Below are 21,449 nucleotides of genomic sequence, written 5' to 3'. Positions count from 1 at the left end.
GAAAATAAACTGGGTGGCTTTTCCTCGTTCCTATATTCTTATGATGAAAAACCTGCCCAGCACCTGGTATATCAAAAGTGCATATGATGTAAAGATTCCTGTCACTGCAAACCTGATTCCCAGAAACTAAAGAATCTCAGCTAACTGATGTAGTGATGCAAATGGACAGAATCATGTATAGGGCAAGTAGTGGGCTGGTAGAATCCTGTGGTCTCTCAATATTGAAAATTTCTACACACTTTGCTGAGCCACTTGAGTTAGCCAAGCCGTCTTTACTCAAGTTGCTAAAAGGAAGTCATCAAAAACTTCTATTTGAGTGCTGGGATTAAAAGTAGTTTCTTGCTGGAGTGTTTAAACAAGTCCAGCATTAGAGGAAACATTTCGTAGATACTCAATGTGACCGAAGTATTTTTATTGAAGACCAAGAAGTCAATCCTTGGGGCATCCAAACTACTGCCTAGAGTAAAGGTGCAGCTCATAAACTCTAGCTGTCTGGTCCATGAAGCGCTAGCACTTCAATCCTATTTGCACTTATATTCCTCACTCCACTGGTTACTCCAGTTAGAATTTCACAAGCCTGAGGTTTGCGAAAGTTTTTCTCAGCTCTTTTCTGTCATTAGTCCTACATCTGAACACCTAGATCTGTTATCAATTAACGGAATTTGAGATATATGCAAATTAATAGATGCATTTATTTGGACTTAATTTACGCTCTGTGGGGCTTTATAGTGAACACTCAAGCGGCCCACAAAGACAAAGGTTTCGGACACTCCTGGTCTATCCAATAAAAAGCAAATCCTCCAATACATTAGCCTTGATGGTCTTGAGGTTTGAGCTTAGTAGTCATGAAGAATGAAGACCTGGGAGATTCTCTGTTGACTCAGAGCAAGGAAAGAGATCATACTTATAAACAGAAATTAAAATTGAAGACTAATGAGAGATGTTATTGTAAAGACACAGGGAGGCAATTTTCTTGATGAGGTATCAAAGAAAAATTAAAGAGACCAAGAACTTGTACATTGGGCATTCCAATCAATTGTTGAAAAGGTGAAACAAAAATATCCAACTATTAGCACGGTAGGCAGGAGGCATCTCACAAACTAGATGCAAAAATGTAATTTACCATTCAGCTGTACAGGTGCCAATGAACACTTAACTGTCCATATGTGGAAGACTCAACACAAAGGTGATAATTTTAGAAGTGCTATGGAGCATAGAATGGCAGTGCTGTAACAGCACCAGGTGAGGGAAGAGACTATACAGCAGTGTAGCACAGAGAGAAGAACAAACTTGGGATTTATATTATGGCAATGAATTATTCTGAAATGCAGTTACTGTTGTTATGAAGGCAAACCCATCAGTCAATTTGTGCACAGCAAGATCCTTCAAACAGCAAATGAGATAAATGATCAGTTAAACTGTTTTTGGTGGCACTGGCCCAGAGGCGAGTGTCAGCCAGGACACCTGCACAACCCCCCTCCTCTTTCTCAAATAGTGCTCCGGGTTCTTCCACCTCAACAGGCAGATGGGGCCTCAATTTAATTCCTCTTCTGAAATACAGCGCCTCCAATAATACAGCACTCCCTCAGTGCTGCAATAAAGTGTCCGTACTAAGCAAACTACAATCGTTTGCTGCACAGTATACAGCAGTGTGGTACTACTTTATACAGCAGCACACAACATTATACTGCAATATAATGTATAGAATTAGATGGAAAACAGATGGTTATGGGTGTAGAACCTGAGGTGGTTTGACTTCATTCAAGCCTCCAAGATTTTTATGAATGTCATGTGCATTGAGTGTGTGCAATATAGTGCGCAATAGTAAGCAAATTCCGTATGTGATGATTAGTGCAGATACTGAAGAAAAGCGAATTGTGAAAAATTTGATGGCAAAATGCATATATTTAATCACTTATTTTAGGCAAAATCTCCTTTCAGATTGCGCATTATATGGTAACCTTGCTTAAAAATAATATTCACAATATTATTTTTCAAGATGAGGATGCTAAAGCTCTAATAGTATGAGACGAGACAAAAATTAAAAACCTCTTTTACTGGGCTATAACCCTCTTGCATGGATTGTAGTAAATAGCAGAGCAAGCATCACACAGAAAACAGAGAGCTGGCTACAAAACAACAGAAAGGTTCAGGTGACAACATCTGCGATATATCTGTGTTGCTGTTTTTAAACATATTTTAATTCAGGCTGAAAAGTTAAATTGCAAATAGATGACAGACTCCTCTGAAACTCCAGCACTATTATACCATCTGACTCACTACAGTGATACCAAGTATCATAGGGAAATTACATACCGTATATGCATCACAATATACAAGACTTTTAACAGGGGACCACAAACTCCATGGCCCAGAACTTCGGGTCTCCACGGGTGAGTACACACGGGGTACTCACCCGTAGGCCCAATGGAAGTGCCGGTTTCCTGCATGCACTGCGCATGCGTGGGAAACCGGCACTTCCGTTCCCCTGAAAGCAGGGGTTCAGAGGTGGAACGCGTGCGCGGGGGAGGCTGCACGTGCGCATCGAACTTCATGTTTAAAATTTTTTTTTTTTTTTTTTTTTTTTTTTTAAAACAGGTTTTCCCAGGAAGGTAAGCCTGCAGAAGTTAGAAATGTAAAAAGCAGGCGTAAGGCCTGCTTTTTACAAGGTAAGTGGTGAATTAATTAAAATTAAAACATTTTTTCCACAGGTTTATTATTTTTAAATACTTTAAAGCAAGGTAAGTTTATTTTTAGCCCCGTTAGAAAATAAAATTATTTTTTCCAAAAATTTAAATTGTTTAAAATAGTTATTTCATTTAATTTATAGTTATTTAAAAAATGTGATTTAAAAAAAAAATTATTTGAAGATTTAGTGATGTTTTGTAAGAAGGGGCCCGTAGTATTTCTAAGTTTGACAGCACTTCCTGTCAGTCTTATGAATGGAGCATTCCCTGCTCCGATTGGCTCTCCATGGCCCACGTGATCCCAGGGGGCGCATCGAACTAACTGCGCCCCTGGGATACGCAAGCACTGCGCGCCGGCAGTTGGAGCAGGCCCAGGATCGGAATTCCACGGGGGCCCACAGCTCAACGGCCGGCGCGCAAGGTAAGTGCAGGTCGGGGGCTTGCACCCGCGGGAAGCCCCCAACCCGAATTTCTGGGCCCATATGTATTACAGTACACAAAGCGCATCACAGTTAATTGTGGCATGATTTATATTATTACAGTGTTTTCTTTACAATACAAGACTCATTTTGACCTACAGAAAATACCAATGAGATTTCCCCCCAATAAATAAACAATGTCATTAAAAAAAAATTCTGCTGAAATACATATCATTAGTAACTTCAAATAATGAACATTTCAGATGAATGTTTAATCATCAGTATCCCCTATTCAGTCTGGTGAAAGGTTGGTATTCCAATTATGGGCTTTCTCACAACATTTTAAACTTTAATTCACAGCAAAAATAGTAGTTTCTATAAGCAGGCCGAGTCTCCTCTGAACTGAGTGGGATAGTGTGCCATGGAACTAATGATTACCTCTCAACTACTGCACTGGAGACCACATTTCCCGGGCCTCGGGAAATCCGGAAGCTGAAGGGAGACGAGTACTGCAGGATCTAGCAGGTAAGTGCCTTTCCAGCGCTGCCTGTGGGCCAGGAGGAGCAGGAGTGCTTTGCCCCGGCCCACCAAACTACCTTGTTAACCTCTTCAGCGATCGGGCCCCCCACCCTGATGCCCTCCCCAGACTGTGATCTTCTCACCACCCCATGTCGTCCCCGGACTACAATCTCCTTCCTGCCCTTCCACCCCACCATGTCTCCCCCGGCCTGCGATTTCCGTCCTGCACGCCCCACCCACGTCCTCTCCAGCCTGCACTCTTCCCATGCCCACCCCCCATGGTCCTCTCCACTGCCCGCGCCACACCCCCTGCCCACTCTCCTCCACGATCTTCTCCCCTCCTCTCCCAATCTCTTTGGGCCACCCCCCCCCAATCCATGAACTTTCCGGGAAACCACAATCTCTCTAGACCCCCCCATTGATGTCCCCACCGACCTCTCCGCTCCCCGGCTGCGGCCTGGTGCCGCGGGCCTACCCACCTGACAGCCAACTAAGCTCTCAATCTGCCTGGCTGTGGCTGGGAAATGGATTCCAAAAATGGTAAACAGGTCCTGCTATTAAATTCGGCAGGCCCCAACCGCAAAACTGCGCCCACTTCACAAATATCGTGGCCCAAGTGTCAATTCCAGGAATTAAACTGAACTAAAGGTAAAGAAAAGTCTGCAGTATATTTCCCACTCCAAAGAGCTGTCAATCAAGTTCAAAAACACAAAGAATCATTTTTGTTCACAGATGAGATGTTCACAGCTCATTCAAACCTTGCATATCTATTAATGCTTTGACCACGTATAATTAACACCTAGAACAAATCTTCTTCCAAAACAGATTCACCGTGTATATATGCCATAAATAAAGATAATATAGAAGTCTCTCAAACCATTACAATTCATACAGTTATGGAACTCACCTGCTAGATAGCTTTCTGAACAATGTGTTGGATTAACAGTAGTCAAAGATTTCTTTCTATTTAGCAAACCAAAAACTAAAAGTTTTAAAAACATGAACTAGAGTATATCCAAGTATAATTAAAAAATAAAGAAGGCCCGCTGTACAGTACCTGGGAGAAGAATATAGATAGGTTGTCTGAGTTATATAAAAGGCCTGTCCTTCCCTAGTACAATACATATCATATGCACTTTGTAGGAAATTTTAACTTTTGCTTTTCATCTCAGTTTTCATCTACTATTAGAATAGTTAATTCACAGTGCAATCCATAGGGAGATACATTCTGTACTTCTGCGCAGGATCGAGCTTTTATTTTGGGAAGGGGAGGATGAGTGGGTGAGGGACAGGAAGGGATATAGGATGGGGGGCACATTTTGAAACAATGGGTTTATACCGTTTCTCTTTTTCAGAGGATCTTCACTGGGTAGCTTAAATGGGTTTCCAATTGTTTAGGTCCAAATGACTGTATCCAGGACAAAGTTACTCCATAGGTATGATTGGATGAACCATAGTGTAGTTTTTGACCAATTTTGGAGGTGCAATTCAGAAGAAACAAATATCCAATTATGGAAGTGTGCTTCTGAGAGAATCATATTTAAGTGGCTTGCTGCATAGGATCTCAGTCTAGTCCTGCTGGGCGTTCTGTACCTTGAACAAATTACAGGAGTAAAGCTTTAGTACTGACAAAGAGGACCAGCAATGAATTGAGCATCTTCCATCATTAATGAGTTGGTAAATTTCTTATCCTCGGGTGCCAGAATACAAAACCTTGCTTATAGATTTGAAGAGAAGATGAGGTGGCAAGAATGGATTAGTCCAATTTAGTGATCAGAGTGCAGTGGATGATGTGTAGACAACCAATTAGAGGATAAGGGTGGTAGAGGCAGGAACCCTCACAACATTCAAGAGCATTTGGATGAGCACTTGAAATGCCATAGCATACAAGGCTACGGACTAAATGCTGGAAAATGGGATTAGATTAGATAAGGCTTGATGGCCGGCGCGGACGCGATGGGCCGAAGGGCCTCTTTCTGTGCTGTATAACTCTAACTCTATGACTAATCTGTATGCTTTTCAATTGGAAGTGCTGTGAAAAGTAAAAAAGTGACATAATGTAGATAACAGACTCGATGCAAAAGAAAACAATGAAGAGACTAAATAGTGACCTGTGTTAGGTTATGCCAACTCAATACAAACATTCATGTTCCCTAAAATATGGGGCAGGTCAGAACATTTTAAATCTTGCATTAACTTAAAAAAGTAAAACTGAAAACAATAAGGCATACAGGACTATTTTTTTGCAGATATGCCTATAGTTCCATAATTGAGTCATCAGGCTGGCTATTCATGAAGAGTGGTACATATTATAATACAATGCTATAGTAGAGATTGAGATCCTTACTTTACAGTGTTGGTCTTACCTTGCACTGGAAATCTGCTCCTTCTAACCTCATGCAGCCAGAGCTGAAGCCAATTTCTCCATTTTCGTCCTCTTCAATAATGGCAAAACAGTTTCCATTTGTTCTGCATTATAAAAATAAATAAATTAGTAAGACTTGATGTGATATTTAGGTAAGCAAAATTAAGTGGATGTGTCAGTTTTATCAGTTAGCTTTTGGTACTAATTGAACACATTGAAAAATATAGACATATACCATGTGCCTGGAGACACAGTTAGAGAATCAGAGCCAAATGTATGCTGAGGACAAGGATGACAGCTTCAGTATGTAGAAGTATTTTGGGGGGGGGGGGGGTGGTGGGAGATGGGGAGAAGGAAAGAAAGTCAAGCATGCACAGGCTGAGAACTGGGAGGTCAACCTTCATATGCGCATGCATGTCACAAAGAGATTACCTCTCTTCAGTTGAACCTTCCTCCAAGAGGTATCCTTCATGTGGCTGGAATGATCCACACCAGATCATGCTTTCCTGGTAAAGCGGCATACATAGAGATCACCTCAATGTTTTGAGAGGTAATGATGTCACAGTGTGGGGTTGTATCCATGTATTTTTTCCCCCCACCCTACATATTATAAAATGGAAAGCCCTTATCCCTTGCTTGCTATCTATTTTGCCCACTAGTGCCCATAATGGGGCTGATGACCATCAAAGCCAAAGGAGCTGGTTGAGAAGGCACCTGATACTGTACTTGAAAGATACTTTCCAGAAGATGACTACCAATGGTAGGTAAACTGTCTTTGGAAGATCACAGTCTCTGCATATCACTGGAGACGATCAAAGTCATACAAGACTAGAGGGAGGGGAGGCCTTGAGAAGAGGATGCAATTACAGCCAATAAAACTCACTGGGCAGTGAAGCCTCAGGTAAAAGTGTTTTATGGTGTTGTGATTAAGCAGCTGCTTAACAAATACCTTGCTTTAAAGCTGTACGAGAAGTAACTGTGGATTGGGTGGAATGGCTTTCACAGTGCCTGCAAGCAAAGTGTTAACAGTGCAAAAAGCATTCTTATAGGCCATTGGGAAACCACAATTTTGTAATCAGTTTGCCCAATGTCCTGCAGCGGTAGGAGGCAAATAGTTGACTAGGTTTGCAGAGGGATTCTGTACGGTTGGCAATAAGAAAACGCATCAAATTCTGACTGGTGAAGAAAGGGGGGTGGAACAGAAATTAGTAATGATAATTTTTTTATTTAAATGAAAATGAGGCACCATTTGGGGCAAGAATCTTAGGAGCAGATGTACAGGGGAGCAGGCAACATAAGGATACTTGACAACCCGTTTTCGTATTTGACTGGATCCTCAATCAAGCACACCACTTGTTCATTAAAGTATTCCATGATGACTTTAGCAAAGGCTTCCAGCTGAAAAGCTCTCTGGTAGCAAAAATCACCACAGTAAGTCTAGTGAAAGGCTACTTTCAATGAGATGTGTCCTGTGCAAACATCTGATGCCCCCAAGTCTAAGCATCTCAGTTTATGCTCTGGAGGAATAGAATTTGCTTCCTGAATTTCTGCAGTACTGAAGCAACCACAATGAATGCTCAAGAGGTGCAGAACAAGGGAGGCTCTACTGGCACTATGGACCCAATAGAAGTTATCTGCCACCAGGACTAACTTTTGCACACCCTTCCTGTTTCCAGTTGATAGCACCCAAGGAAAGATGCAGGACAAACTTGGTCTATTTGGAGTAATGGCTCAATCCTCAATTGAGATGTGTCTGTACTGGATACATCTGGACTCTGTACAATCCTGGCATAAAAACAAACAGCATCCTTCCTTATCTTCTAGTCCTGTCGAACTGGATCAGAAAGATACTGCAACAACATCCTTTCCTCTCAACTCTAATTCCGATTCCCAGTGGATGTAATTTGAGATGTGACTTCTGGAGGGGGAATCAATACTGGCTGAGCAGCATTAAAATTCATCACACTTGCCACCAGTTGGGGTATAAAACTATGTTACTATTCAGGGGAAGACAAATCAGTAAAGGAAGACAAATCTCTAGCCCATGAAGATGAATTGGTTAGGGTAGTAGCAGGTAAACTAGATGAAGATCTGGTAGGTAGAAGCTGTACAAGTAGATGCTTGAGTTCAATTGGTAGCAAGAGAATGTTTACACGCTGGAAACTATAAAACAGAGATGCCAGCTGAGAGAATGGACTATACAGAAGAGCTAAGTGAGGGAGTTCCCCTTTGAAACTAATGTGTCCCTCGAAGAAGCTCTCCCAGCGTTGTGTTCTCAAATTGTTTAGTAATGTATGGAATTTCCTTTTGACGGCTTAAGAGTTTGAAATTAAATTGGGACCGAATGCCATTGATACGGTTCTTTGGTCTGCACCAATGGGATTGTGCTGAACGGAACCCCACATCACTACCCCATACAACAGTTAAGAGGCAAGCTGGCTGGGTGAACTTGGGGAGTGGGAGCTGTATTGATACAAAGGACAGACTTGGCATAGAAGTTGGAATCGGTACCAGGGCGGGGTTGGAGTCAGGTGTCGGAACAGAGCTGAGGATGGGGCCAGTGCTGAAAGTGGGCCCAATATAAAAGGCAGAAAAGATAGTTGTTGAAGAAGATTCCATTCTCAATGTCGCATTCTCCAATGCCAGTCTGCAGGAGAATCAGATCACTGATTCCTCTTAAGAGCTGCTAGTTTTCAAAGGTTTGTGTTTAAGCAGGATGAGGTCATGAGACAAAGATTTGAAGAGCACAACAGTTCAGTGGTGCCTAATAAAGCAGTTACTGACAGGCATTGGGTCACTACTGCTGGAAGCCAGGTGAGCCCTACAAATCTTTGTAGCCTTGAATTATCTTGCTGAATTGGACTGTGTGCGTTCCCATAGAGAAGCTAAGGCACACATTACAGTTCACTATGTCATGTCTCGCAGGTAGGCACTTTAACAGAGATCATACCTATCGGCCACAGAGAAAATTAGGCCGGAATTTTCCCCTTAAAAAAAAAGCGGGTGGGTTTGGAGCATGGCGGTAGTTAAATTGTTAAAAATGGAATTCCCGACCCGATTGCACCTCCAACCCGCCCACTTCCGGTTTTAACGGAGGTGGGATGGGGGTGAGCAGCCAACCCGTTCCCAGGGGGCGGTACCTTAATTTAAATATAATGATGCTGGAAGCCTCTTTTTTTCACCTCCATTTTGAATTTAACTACCTGTGGACGGGTTCGTAAAACCCAGCAGTTAAACCAAAGTGGGGACTACTGCATCCAGGAGGCAAGTGGCTTAATATCTACCTCCTGGATCCAGGGTCCCGACCTAACCCACCCCTCGCAGCCTTGATTGCCTCCCCAGGCACTCTCCCACCACGCCACCGATGATGCTGAGGCTGGCCACAATCCTCCGGTGGCTGGCCCCAATCCTCTCTAGCCCCCTGCCGATCCCCGGCCGAAGCCCCCCGCCCCACCCGTGATCCTCGACCCCCCCTCCCGATTCCTGGCCGACTCCAATCCCTGACCTAGCCCTTGCCGATCCCCGATCAAACTCCCCTTCCGATCCCCGAGCCCCTGCCGATCCTCCAACCCCCTCCCGATACCCGTCTGACCCCCCCCCCCCCCGATCCCCACCTTGGACCGACCCCTCGCATCTGATGCCTACCCACCCGCAGCTAGCCAGCCGCTCAATCTGGCTGGCTGCGGGCGGGATGCCGAGGCCTCACATTCTAATCAGGCCCTGCCATTAAAGTCGGCAGGGCCTGTGGGAAACCCGGCCTCCCAGGTTTCCCGCCCGCCTCGGAGGCACCCCGCCCCTGTTGAGAAAGTTCCAGACTTAAGACTCTCCTTCAAGGATATTTGATGCATGCAGAAGACATTTTGGAAAGGACACAGAGGTAAATATGAAGAAAATAACAAAAAAACAGAAATCTACTTAAAAGAACAATTTAATGGTCATGCAAAATAGTCACAAAAGAGATATCAATCAGTCAAGCAGTTCGAGATATTGACAGTGCCAGAGGTGGAAAGCAGTCTAAAACCCTTGCTGGGGGCGAGGGCGGAGGTGGCAGGATTTTGACTTTTATAATGTCTTGTGACAGGGAGGAAAACACATGTACAAGGCCCCATAATGTGTCATCACATCTCAAAAGAGCTCGGTGTGTTCGCTCCTCTCAGCATAGTGTGTGGCCCAGGGCAGAAAACTCCACCAGCATGTGGAGGATTCAATCCGCTGAAGAACTTAAATTAGATTTCAAAAACTGACAGCTGCAATAAAAATGTCAATAAGACAATCGTACTTCACCTTTTTCAGGTGTAAGCTTTTCCATATACCTATCCAAGTATTCAACTGTATTCATCATTTGTATTCATCCCGTCCCAACTTCTGTGACATTTCCCCTCAATTTTTTAGTAGAAACAAAAAATGACTACAAAGCAACAAGTTTAGTGCAACATAAAGCTGTTTCATTATGGTTGTAAAATGCCAAGCAAGTAAGCATCTCCTACGCTGCTCAGTAGGTAAGCCACACCTCATACCATCAAGTATTGTGAAGCATACTCCCTCTCGGCTTCAAAATGTGCATGTCATAGCTCTAAAAATTCTGTAACTGGGATGTTAGTATAATCACCTGAACAGCCTACATCGTGAGGCTATTTATGTGACATTGCGTTAAGTGCCAGTGGGACAAATACACAGTTCTACTCCTCACCATAGGCTCACAGCCATAGGTAAACTGATCCAGTAAACGAACAATCAATCAATCAGACAGACCTATATTACCCATAGCGCAGTACACAGCAGGAGGGAGTGTGGCGTGGTTTCATTTACATTTTTTGACTGGATTTAATCTTGACCATAGCAAGAACGGGACTGAAAACTCAGGGGTATGCAAAATGTTATATTTGGTGCAGCTGTATAGAATTATCAAAACTATACAACTAAATACAAATTATTATTATTGGAGAAAACCTGCCTTCACGCCACAAGTCAGGCAAAGTCAGAGAATTTATGGAGAGATGGCTGCAGACTAAAGGTGGGCTGGGGTAAGGACCATTGGACACAACTGCTGAGTTTTCGTTGCGGATTATTTAAAAATGCTATTAAGGAAGTTGTTGTTTCGGGATAGAGTAATATTTCCCAAAAAGATTTTAAATAAAGGAATTAATTCCAACTAGAAATGAGAGGACAGAAAAATGCCTTGTATCTCTGAGGCAAATAAATAATGGGAGAAAGAACCAAAAATATGCTGTAAATGCTTCAATAGAAAGGAATTAATTTTAAAACTATGAAGCATCCACTCTTATTTTTACTTGAACATATGATATTTTTATAATATGATGGAGGGTGCTGGGACTATCGACAAGAGGGGGTGACAGTCTGGCAACCTTTTAAAATCGGCTTGGTGTTTTTTTTCTCCTGTGGACATTGACATGGTCGTGTGATCTCATGGCCCACGGTTAAGTTTAAGCCCAACATGACATCAATATTCAATAATGATACTATCAATTTAAACCATTTTCTGAATTTATTTGACATTATTTCTGTTTGTAAATATATAATTTAAAAGGAGAATTTTGATCATCAGCTTTTGGTAGTAGAACGACAATTTTAGCAAGCAAAGGTACACTAGTCTTATAACAGTTAAACTTAACAAAAACTTGTATCTAGGTACAGGAAACTCTCGTTTAAACGGCACCTAAATATCCGGAATTCTCCATTAACCAGCAAAATTCATACTCCGAAAACAACACCTCAATAACCAGAAATGTTGCCGAGTCCGAGTCTCCCGCGGTGGCCGAGTTAGTCAGTGGGGGTAGTTCTTCAAACTGCCACTACTCGGCTTCTTGGCGCTGTCGGCAGTCCAATTACTGTATACTGCACATTTCTTGATTTTTAAAATTTTTGTTTGTTAAAAATAGCCTCGGTAGATAACCCTCTCCGTCATCCGGAATTTTTAATCAACCGGCACCATCCTGGTCCCATCGGTGCCGGATACCAAAGAGTTTCCTGTAGTGCCTTTAACATAGTAACCATCCGAAGAACAGAGAATGGACAACGGGCAGGAGTAGAAGAAATAGGGGAGGTGAGGGAAGGCGTGGTTAAACAGGAAGGTTTTGAGGAGGATTTCAAAGGTGATAAGTGATGTAGCAAGGAGGGCAACTTAGCGAGACAATACCAGATTTTAGGGCTCCAACAACGGAAAGCTCTGTCACCAATGGTGGAATGGAAGATGGTCAGAATCAGAAGAACAGAAGGTGTGTGCCACAATGTTATAATGTAAGAAGTCACACAACACCAGGTTATAGTCCAACAGTTTTATTGGAAATCACAAGCTTTCGGAGCGCTGCTCCTTCGTCAGGTGATGAAGGAGCAGCGCTCCGAAAGCTTGTGATTTCAAATAAAGCTGTTGGACTATAACCTGGTGTTGTGTGATTTCTTACATTTGTCCACCCCAGTCCAACACCGGCATCTCCACACCACAATGTTATAATGAAAGTGGGATATGTTACACTAAGGAGTTGTAGAATGAAGATGAGATATATAATCAAGACACTAAGCCTTTGCTCTACAACATTCTCTACTAAACCTAAACAATTAAAAGGTGTAGCAGCGTTAGCATCCAGGTGACCCCCATGACACATGCAGTCGCTGGCCTGCTATATATGGAACACTGTCTCAACATTATCTGCAGGCAACTACCAAAACAAAAGCACATTAAACAAAAGTTAGGGATCTAAAACTAGATTTGCTGCTGCTTTAAGTTAAAATAATAAACGTCATTTGACATTACTTAAATGAAATTCACTGCCATAAGAGAAGACACTATCACAGCATACTGAAAAACCTGTGCTACAAAAAGGGCTAAAACTGGCAAGTAACAACAGAAACATTTAAAACCATTTACTGAAGGTTGTGAGGTAGCAGGAGTGCATTTTCAGTTCAGTAAAAGCTGCGATAACTGAACCACAGACCAGAGCTACACCAATCATTAAAATGCGTGGCTACCAGGATCGTACCTATGAGCTTAACGCGTAATCGCTCCACTTTTCTTCCCACTTGGTTAACATTGCATAGCTTTTCACTACTCTATAAACAGAGGGTAGATATTCCAACTACACTTCTAAACATATGTAGCAATGGACTTAGTCCTGGTGGACTGCAATATTTTAACATTAATTGCCCTGGCTAAACATCAATTATAAAACAAAATTATAAAAGTTTAATAGGAGCAATGCACTTGTCCATTTTATTAATGCTCATGACAATACATCTTTCGTACTGCCTCACTTTACAGCTTTTGCATTGTGAAAACTGTGGCTTTTCTCCCACAACTGACAGACAGTGCAGTAACTCACTTGCATGTATTGTTCCTTCCTCGGTCGCACAGTGACCAGAACAGTAACAGTGAAGCCTTGGCTCTGCATCTTCAGGTGCTACTGTGGCACCATTTGCCTTCATGCCTGTTCCCATAAGCATGCTGTCAGGATTCTGACCTTTATAGAGAAAGAATAAAAATAGTTATTAGGGTATTGTAATATTGTAAAAGTTAAATCAGTTAGCACATCAATTTTACACTTTATTTATAGATGCCCCCACAATTACTGCCATGCTTTTCTTTCAGTGGCAAGGTGGCATGGCATAAACTAACAAAGTCGTCACTGTTGCAACCCATACTATTCGCATTGGACATTTTTTCTACGTTAAAAGGTGCTAAATAAATGGAAGCTGTTGTTGTTATTAACAAAAGGCTCATTGCTGCTTACATCCTATATAACACTACCACTTATATCCTAGGCTCGAGTACTGGTGGTTACAGGTCTGTCACTAGAGGTGTAGTAACTCAAGGTTATGAATTAAGGGTAAGCTCACAAGAAACATGGAAGACAACATTAAATTGTATAGGTTGGCGTCACATTTTCCTATAATGCATTGGTATCAATACACTAAATAAGCCTCGGCAGCAACTGGACTGGCAACCCAGGGGTCATGAGTTCAAATCCTTGGCAAGTTGGGAAATTGAATTCAGTAATTTGTGGGCTGACACCAGAGAAAATGACCATGAAAGTTGCTGGATTGCTGTTTTAATAAAACAAAACTGGAACCTGCCTTCTCTTGCGGTCTGGCTTATGTGACTCAGTCCCACATTATGTGTTTGCCTCTTAATGCCCATGGGGCAATTAGGGATGGGCAAGAAATGCTACTGGTGTCATCCAGAGAACAAATATGTAGAAAAGCCAAGTGACAAGAATATAAAGGAAGTTCAATTGCTTCCATTGCATCAGGCCTTTCTCTAATTTCCAAACACAAGCACATTATCCTCGTGCTTAAGAAAGTTTAAGACTTCAATGACTAACTTTCCAAAGTTTTCAAAGCAGCTTTCAAAATATTATATACACACGCACCAGACACACACACTAATAAAATGCACTTATTCAAAGGAACATATCAGAGCCGTGCTTTCTGAAGTCCTTGAAATGATTGCATTAAGTTTAAAAACCACACATATGTGGTCTCAACATTCTGGGCTATTGAGAGACAGGACATAGGACAAGTTAATCACAAACTAATTGCTTCCTTTCATTGTTAAATCGGAACTATTTTAGAATAATCACTTCCTCTTGGGCTCTTTGATTGCACTGGTAGATTATTTAAAAATGTCTTGCAGGACAAAGAAAAGGTTAGAATTTTGATGCAAAAGGTCCAATTAATCAGACATCACGATAGCTTGGGCCTTTCAAATCTACAACGGTATGGGAGGTGATGTGGCTACATCCATCTCCATTTTGGGGATGGTAACTGGATGAGCAAACTTTAAAACATCAATCAGTCTTGCAGGAACCAACTCCTAAATCTCTTCAAGCACGGAAATAGGGCAGTATTCACTTTTCGTGTAATGAATCATCACCCATATTGAAATGAGATGATTTGAAAATTGTATATTGATTGTTTTGGTGAGTTACCAATATCAGTGTTCCTGCCATGAGGATCGGTCAAGCAGAGGTTAGCCGCTTCCTCACAGGGAGGGAATAACTGGAGCTTGAATGCTTTGTGCATCTCCTACTAGTTGAGATCAGATTGCCTGGCGATGCAGTTAACTAGGGATACTGCAGAGAAGTTTAAGAAAGCTTCCATTATTCCTACTGATATGGGACTGGACCAACTAGGGACAGATATGACATAGGTCAACCAACTGGAATAGATGGGGAAGCTATCAAAAAAAGATTCAGCCACATTAAAGCTCCAAGACCTGTTTGACACAGGTCCAGGCCTCTGTGAGGCTTCCTGGTCTACAATGTGACCACTTTTGTGCTATTAAATTATTTTTATGAAGCATCGGTTGCTTTATCTCTTTAATCCAGCATTCAGTGATTTGACTAAATTTCTGAATATGTTGAAAAATCCTCTAGAATTCTAATAATAACACTAAAAACTGAAATGACTAAACTACTTCAAAGTTAAGGTTTGCTTATTTGTGTATCTGTACAAGTTTGTGGCTAAAAGCTTAGCACTCGTAAGATATGATGGTTCTAGTTACGTAGAAAGATGTTACCAGCACAGATCAAAGAAAAGAAAGAGTTGCATTTTATATGGCGCCTTTCACGACCACCGGACGTCTCAAAGTGCTTTACAGCCAATGAAGTACCTTCTGAAGTGGAGTCACTGTTGTAATATGGGAAACGTGCAGCCAATTTACGCACAGCAAGCTCCCACAAACAGCAATGTGAAAATGACCAGATAATCTGTTTTTGTTATGTTGGTCATATCAAAGGAATCATATTCTGTATCCAGAACTGAGAAGCAAAACCACTTTGCACTGATGGTTCCACTGTACTGAAGGCCAGGCACACCCCAAACTCTCAGTTTGGCTTGTCACTAGATTATAAATAACAACAGAAAATGCTGGAAAAACTCAGCAAGTCAGGCAACATCCGTGGAGAGAAATTTGAGTTGACGTTTCGGGTTTGACCCTTCTTCAAAACTGGAGAGAAAAGGAACTAGATCGAAGGCAGGGCTGCGATCGGACAAAAGAATAAAAGAACCAAAAGAAGTAAAAGAGATTAGAAGCTAGACGAGATGGTAATAGGCTGTGATTAGGTGTAAAGTGTACTGGCAGGGCAAAAGATAGCTGCCAGGTGTGAGAGAGAAACAAAAGGAAAGGGGGGGGGGGGGAAAGGAAGGAGTGGAAAAATATAAGTGAAAATGAAATGGGGGCCGAGGTTATGATCTGAAATTGTTGAACTCGATATTGAGACCGGAAGGCTGCAGAGTGCCTAATCGGAAGAGGAGGTGCTGTTCCTCGAGTTTACGTTGAGCTTCCGTGGAACAGTACAAGAGGCCAAGGACGGTGAGGTCCGAGTGGGAATGGAGCGGTGAATTGAAATGACAGGCGACCGGAAGCTCGGGGTCACCCTTACGGACTGAACGGAGGTGTTCCGCAAAGCGGTCACCCAATCTGCGTTTGGTCTCCCCAATGTAGAGGAGACCGCATCGTGAGCAGCGAATACAGTATACTAGATTGCGAGAAGTACAAGTAAATCGCTGTTTCACCTGGAAGGGGTGTTTGGGGCCCTGGACAGTGGGGAGGGGGGAGGTATAGGGGCAGGTGTTACATCTCCTCCGCTTGCACGGGAAGGTGCCAGGCGAAGGGGAAGGGCTGTTAGGGGTGATAGAGGAGTGGACTAGGGTGTCTCGGAGAGAGCGGTCCCTGCGGAATGCTGAAAGGGGAGGGGAGGGGAAGATACGTTTGGTGGTGGGATCACTTTGGAGGTAGCGGAAATGCCGGAGGATGATCCGTTGAATGTGGAGGCTGGTGGGGTGAAAGGTGAGGACAAGGGGAACCCTATCGTGGTTCCGGGAGGGAGGGGCAGGGGTGAGGGCAGAGGTGCGGGAGATAGAACTGACACGGTCGAGGGCAGTGTCAACCACGGTAGAGGGGAATCCTCGGTTGCGGAAAAAGGAAGACATGTCTGAAGCACTGGTGTGGAAGGTGGCATCGTCGGAGCAGATACGGCGGAGGCGGAGAAACTGGGAGAATGGAATAGAGTCCTTACAGGAAGCGGGGTGGGAGGAAGTGTAGTCCAGGTAGCTGTGGGAGTCAGTGGGCTTGTAGTAAATATTGGTCGATAACCTATCCCCAGAGATGGAGACGGAGAAGTCGAGGAAGGGAAGGCAAGAGTCAGAGATGGACCATGTGAAGGTGAGGGAAGGGTGGAAATTGGAGGCAAAGTGAATGAAATTGTCAAGTTCGGGGCGAGAGCAGGAAACGGCACCGATACAGTCATCAATGTATCGGAAAAAGAGGTGAGGGAGGGGACCCGAGTAGGACTGGAACAAAGATTGTTCCACATAGCCCACGAAAAGGCAGGCATAGCTAGGACCCATGCGGGTACCCATGGCAACACCTTTGATTTGGAGGAAATGAGTGGAGTTAAAGGAGAAGTTGTTCAATGTGAGAACAAGTTCAGCCAGGCGGAGGAGGGTCGTGGTGGATGGGGACTGGTCGGGCCTCTGTTCGAGGAAGAAGCGGAGTGCCCTCAGGCCATCCGTGGTGGGGGATGGAGGTGTAGAGGGATTGTACGTCCATGGTGAAAAGGAAGCGGTTGGGGCCAGGAAACTGGAAACTGTTAAAGTGGCGGAGGGTGTCCGAAGAGTCGCGGATGTAGGTGGGAAGAGACTGGACAAGGGGAGAAAAGATAGAGTCAAGATAGGAAGAGATAAGTTCCGTAGGGCAAGAACAGGCTGAAACGATGGGTCTACCAGGGCAGTCCTGTTTGTGGATCTTGGGAAGGAGGTAGAAGCGGGCTGTGCGGGGTTGGGGAACTATGAGGTTGGTGGCAGCGGGGGGAAGATCTCCAGAGGAGATGAGGTCAGTGACAGTCTTGGAAACGGTGGTTTGATGTTCGGTAGTGGGGTCATGGTCCAGGTGGAGGTAGGAGCAGGTGTCGGAGAGTTGGCGTTCAGCTTCCGCTAGGTAGAGGTCAGTACGCCAAACAACAACAGCACCACCCTTGTCAGCGGGTTTAATGACAATGTCAGGGTTGGATCTAAGAGAATGGAGTGCTGCAAGTTCAGAGGGAGGTAGGTTGGAGTGAGTGAGGGGAGCAGAGAAATGGAGACGGCCGATGTCACGGCGGCAGTTAGCGATGAAAAGATCTAGAGAGGGTAAGAGGCCAGGGGGAGATTACTCTGTTTTACTAGTTCCTGATCAGCACCAAGGTAGAAGAGACCCACCTTTCAATTTCACTCTGCATTTACATTGTATTCTTTGTATAGTGAAGGAGTGAGGATTGGTCAAGTGATAGTTAATGTTGCTAAAATTTGTTAGCCTATTTCTTAAAAGTTTACAAATGTATGACAGTGACACATTAGGATCCTGTCAAGTTGGTGAACTTTATGAATTGTTTAAGATGCAAAATGCCATGAACAAATGTAGTTATTTTTACTTAAGAGAAAGCTGTGCAATGAACAATCCTTTTATATATATATATATATATAATATATATATATATATATATATATATATAAAATAGTTTAAGGATTATTGTCTTGATCAGACAATTTGGTATACTTTTTGTTTGTTTACAACAAAACAAGAGTGTTCTAAAGACATGGTTACAATTTGGTTTTACCCCATACTCTTGGTTCATGATGACGCAAAAGGTGGTCTCCACAGGCAGACTCTTATCCCCCATGAACTGGAACTTGTACAAACTGCACGGAGAGTGAATTGGTTAGCTTCACATAGGATTGACAATTATCCGATACTCGACTTACTGGAAAAATGTTCAGAATGCCAAACATGCACTTCTGAAATCTCTGATGAGTCATAAAACACCATGGTGTCAGACCATGTATTTCAGGCTAAACTACAAACAAATTTATTGCAAGACGCATATCTAAACAGAAGTGAACTAAGTCACCAGCAAAAAGCAATACTGTATTTAACTTCCACTGGTAATTTAAGCAGTTAAAATAAGAGTGATCTCAGGCCAACATCCCCAGCATCAAAGCTTTGACCATGCTCGATCAGCTCCGATGGACGGGTCACATCGTCTGCATGCCCGATACGAGACTCCCAAAACAAGCGCTCTACTCAGAGCTCCAACACAGCAAGAGAGCACCAGGTGGGCAGAGGAAACGCTTCAAGGACACCCTCAAAGCCTCCTTGAAAAAGTGCAACATCCCCACCGACACCTGGGAATCCCTGGCCCAAGACCGCACAAAGTGGGGGAGAAGCATCCGGGAAGGCGCCGAATACCTCGAGTCTCTTCGCCGGGAGCAAGCGGAAGCCAATCGCAAACAGCGGAAGGAGCGCACGTCAACCCAAGCACCCCACCCACCCGCCCCTTCAACCACCGTCTGCCCCACCTGTGACAGAGACTGTAGGTCCCGCATTGGACTCATCAGTCACCTGAGAACTCATTTTTAATGTGGAAGCAAGTCATCCTCGGTTCCCAGGGACTGCCCAAGAAGAATAAGTTCATACAATTCTTAAGCTCCATGTTCAGAACCCTTTAACCCAAATTTGGATGACTATAAGAGGGCATTTAGCTCCATGAAATTCTTGCTTCATCGCTGATATGGAAGTAATCAAACTGAACAACTATACATAAGATATGGCGAAAGACTGTAGTATTACATAGAAATTACAATACGGAAGCAGTCTGTTCAGCCCAAGCAGTCCCATATTGGTGTTTATCCTCCATACATGCAGCAGAACTAAACCCATGTGCCCACTCTATTCCTATCTCTATTCCCCTTTCTGTCAACCACATATCCAACCTATTCTTAAAAGTTGGAATGGGCTCTACTTTAATCACTAACTCCAGCAGTGCATTCCATAGTCCCACACTCCTCTGTGCAAAATAATTTCTCCTGGTCTCTGGCATAAAACTCTTAGGTGGAAAAATTGAGTCACGCCCCATTTGGGGCGCTAACTAATTAGCACCCCCGCGGCCAAAATTCATCGGTAGCGCCCCAAGAGGGAAGCACTGCGGTACATCGCCCATGGTACTGCAGGTCTTCCTCCCCTTCTTAAAGGAGAGGGGCTTTGCACAGCACGACCTGGAGCCCAGCTGGGCCACCAGGGATCGGAGTGCCAGCAAATGAGCTCGGCACTCAAGAGAACGGGGGCAGGTGCTAGCAGGCGGCCAGCAACAAAAATGGCCGCCCGGCACCTTGCCTTTAATTAGCGCCGCCCCGGCCACTGGTAGGCCCCCCTGACCCCATCAGGCATAGCGTCCGGCAGTAAGTCAGGGGGCGCTACCGAAGATCACGGCCGGGGTGCTGCGCACAGCGATGATGTCATCGCCGGCGGTGCAGCGCCGCGCTGACGGTTACCGCTGCCACTAACCTTCCGTTGAATTTCGCGGGAGGTGTTGGCGGCGCAGAGCCCGGACGCCCTCTTAGGGCGCTAACAGGGAGGCACAAAGCAACTGAATTTTTCCCCTTACATTTAATCTTCTATCTATGTTCTCTCCTTCAAGACCTCTCAATCACCTGAAACAGTTTGCCTCTATCTACTCTGTCCAATTCCTTCACAATTTTAAACAATTATCCAATCACCCATAATTGAGTCTATTCTAATGAGAATATTAACAATTTTTCAAATCTTTCTTTGTATTTGTATTTCCTCATACCAGGCAGCATCCTAGTGAATCTGTGCTATACCTTCCCCATTTCTTCAACTTCCTTCATATAGTTTGCAGCCCCAAACTAAACATAACACTCCAAGTGTGGTTTTACCACGGTTGGATATAGATTCGCCATTACATCTCAAATTTTACAATCACACCTAATCATAAAATACATAAAAATGTAGACCTGATCAAGGCAGTTCCTCCTAATTCAAATCAAAATGGATCTTTCACAATAGGCAAGTGTTTTGAAGCAAACCTAAACTATTTCCCATCAGCCGGGTAATCAGTATGAATTATTTCTATTACTTGAGTGGCTCGAAAGTGGAAAAAAAACTCACCTCACTGTGTGGGAAATTGCTGATTACATCTGGTGTGCTATCTCCCCTTCGTAAAAACACTATGGAGTGGGCAATGATGCCTCGCATTATCAGGTGTGGACACAAAGAACTGCAACTAGCCAGCGACGCTCAGCGGGCCAAAAAGTGACCAACCAGTGCATTAAGCCATGGGAGTCTGATCACAGGACTCATTATGCCCATGGGTATATTTAAATTAGGAGGCCCTCCATAATGAAAGAAAGACTTGCATTTATATAGCACCTTTGAGGATCTCAGGATGCCACAAAGCATTTTACAACCAATGAAGTACTTTGAAGTGTAGTCACTGTTGTAATGTAGGGAATGTGGCAGCCAATTTGCATAGAGCAAGGTCCCACCAACAGCAATGAAGTAAATGATCAGGTCATTTGTTTTAGCTGTCAGATGAGGGAAAATGTTGGCCAGGAAACCGGGATAACTTCCTAGCTCTTCTTCGAATAGTGCCAGGGATCTTTAACGTC

At 43.6% G+C, this 21,449-nt stretch overlaps 1 protein-coding gene across 1 annotated transcript in view; it reads right to left on the bottom strand.

Annotated features, from left to right (window-relative positions):
* Positions 1-21,449, bottom strand: part of bmpr1aa (bone morphogenetic protein receptor, type IAa) — a 172,872-nt gene that overhangs the window by 33,286 nt on the left and 118,137 nt on the right. The window contains 3 exon segments of the mRNA XM_085970268.1: positions 5,992-6,094; positions 13,328-13,343; positions 13,346-13,465. Of these exon segments, the coding sequence (XP_085826394.1) occupies positions 5,992-6,094; positions 13,328-13,343; positions 13,346-13,465 (239 nt within the window).

Source organism: Somniosus microcephalus, chromosome 29 (genome assembly GCF_052327205.1).
Source record: "Somniosus microcephalus isolate GS21.2 chromosome 29, FLI_Smic_1.0, whole genome shotgun sequence".
NCBI lineage: Eukaryota > Metazoa > Chordata > Chondrichthyes > Squaliformes > Somniosidae > Somniosus > Somniosus microcephalus.
This window is presented reverse-complemented; position numbering and strand designations above follow the sequence as displayed.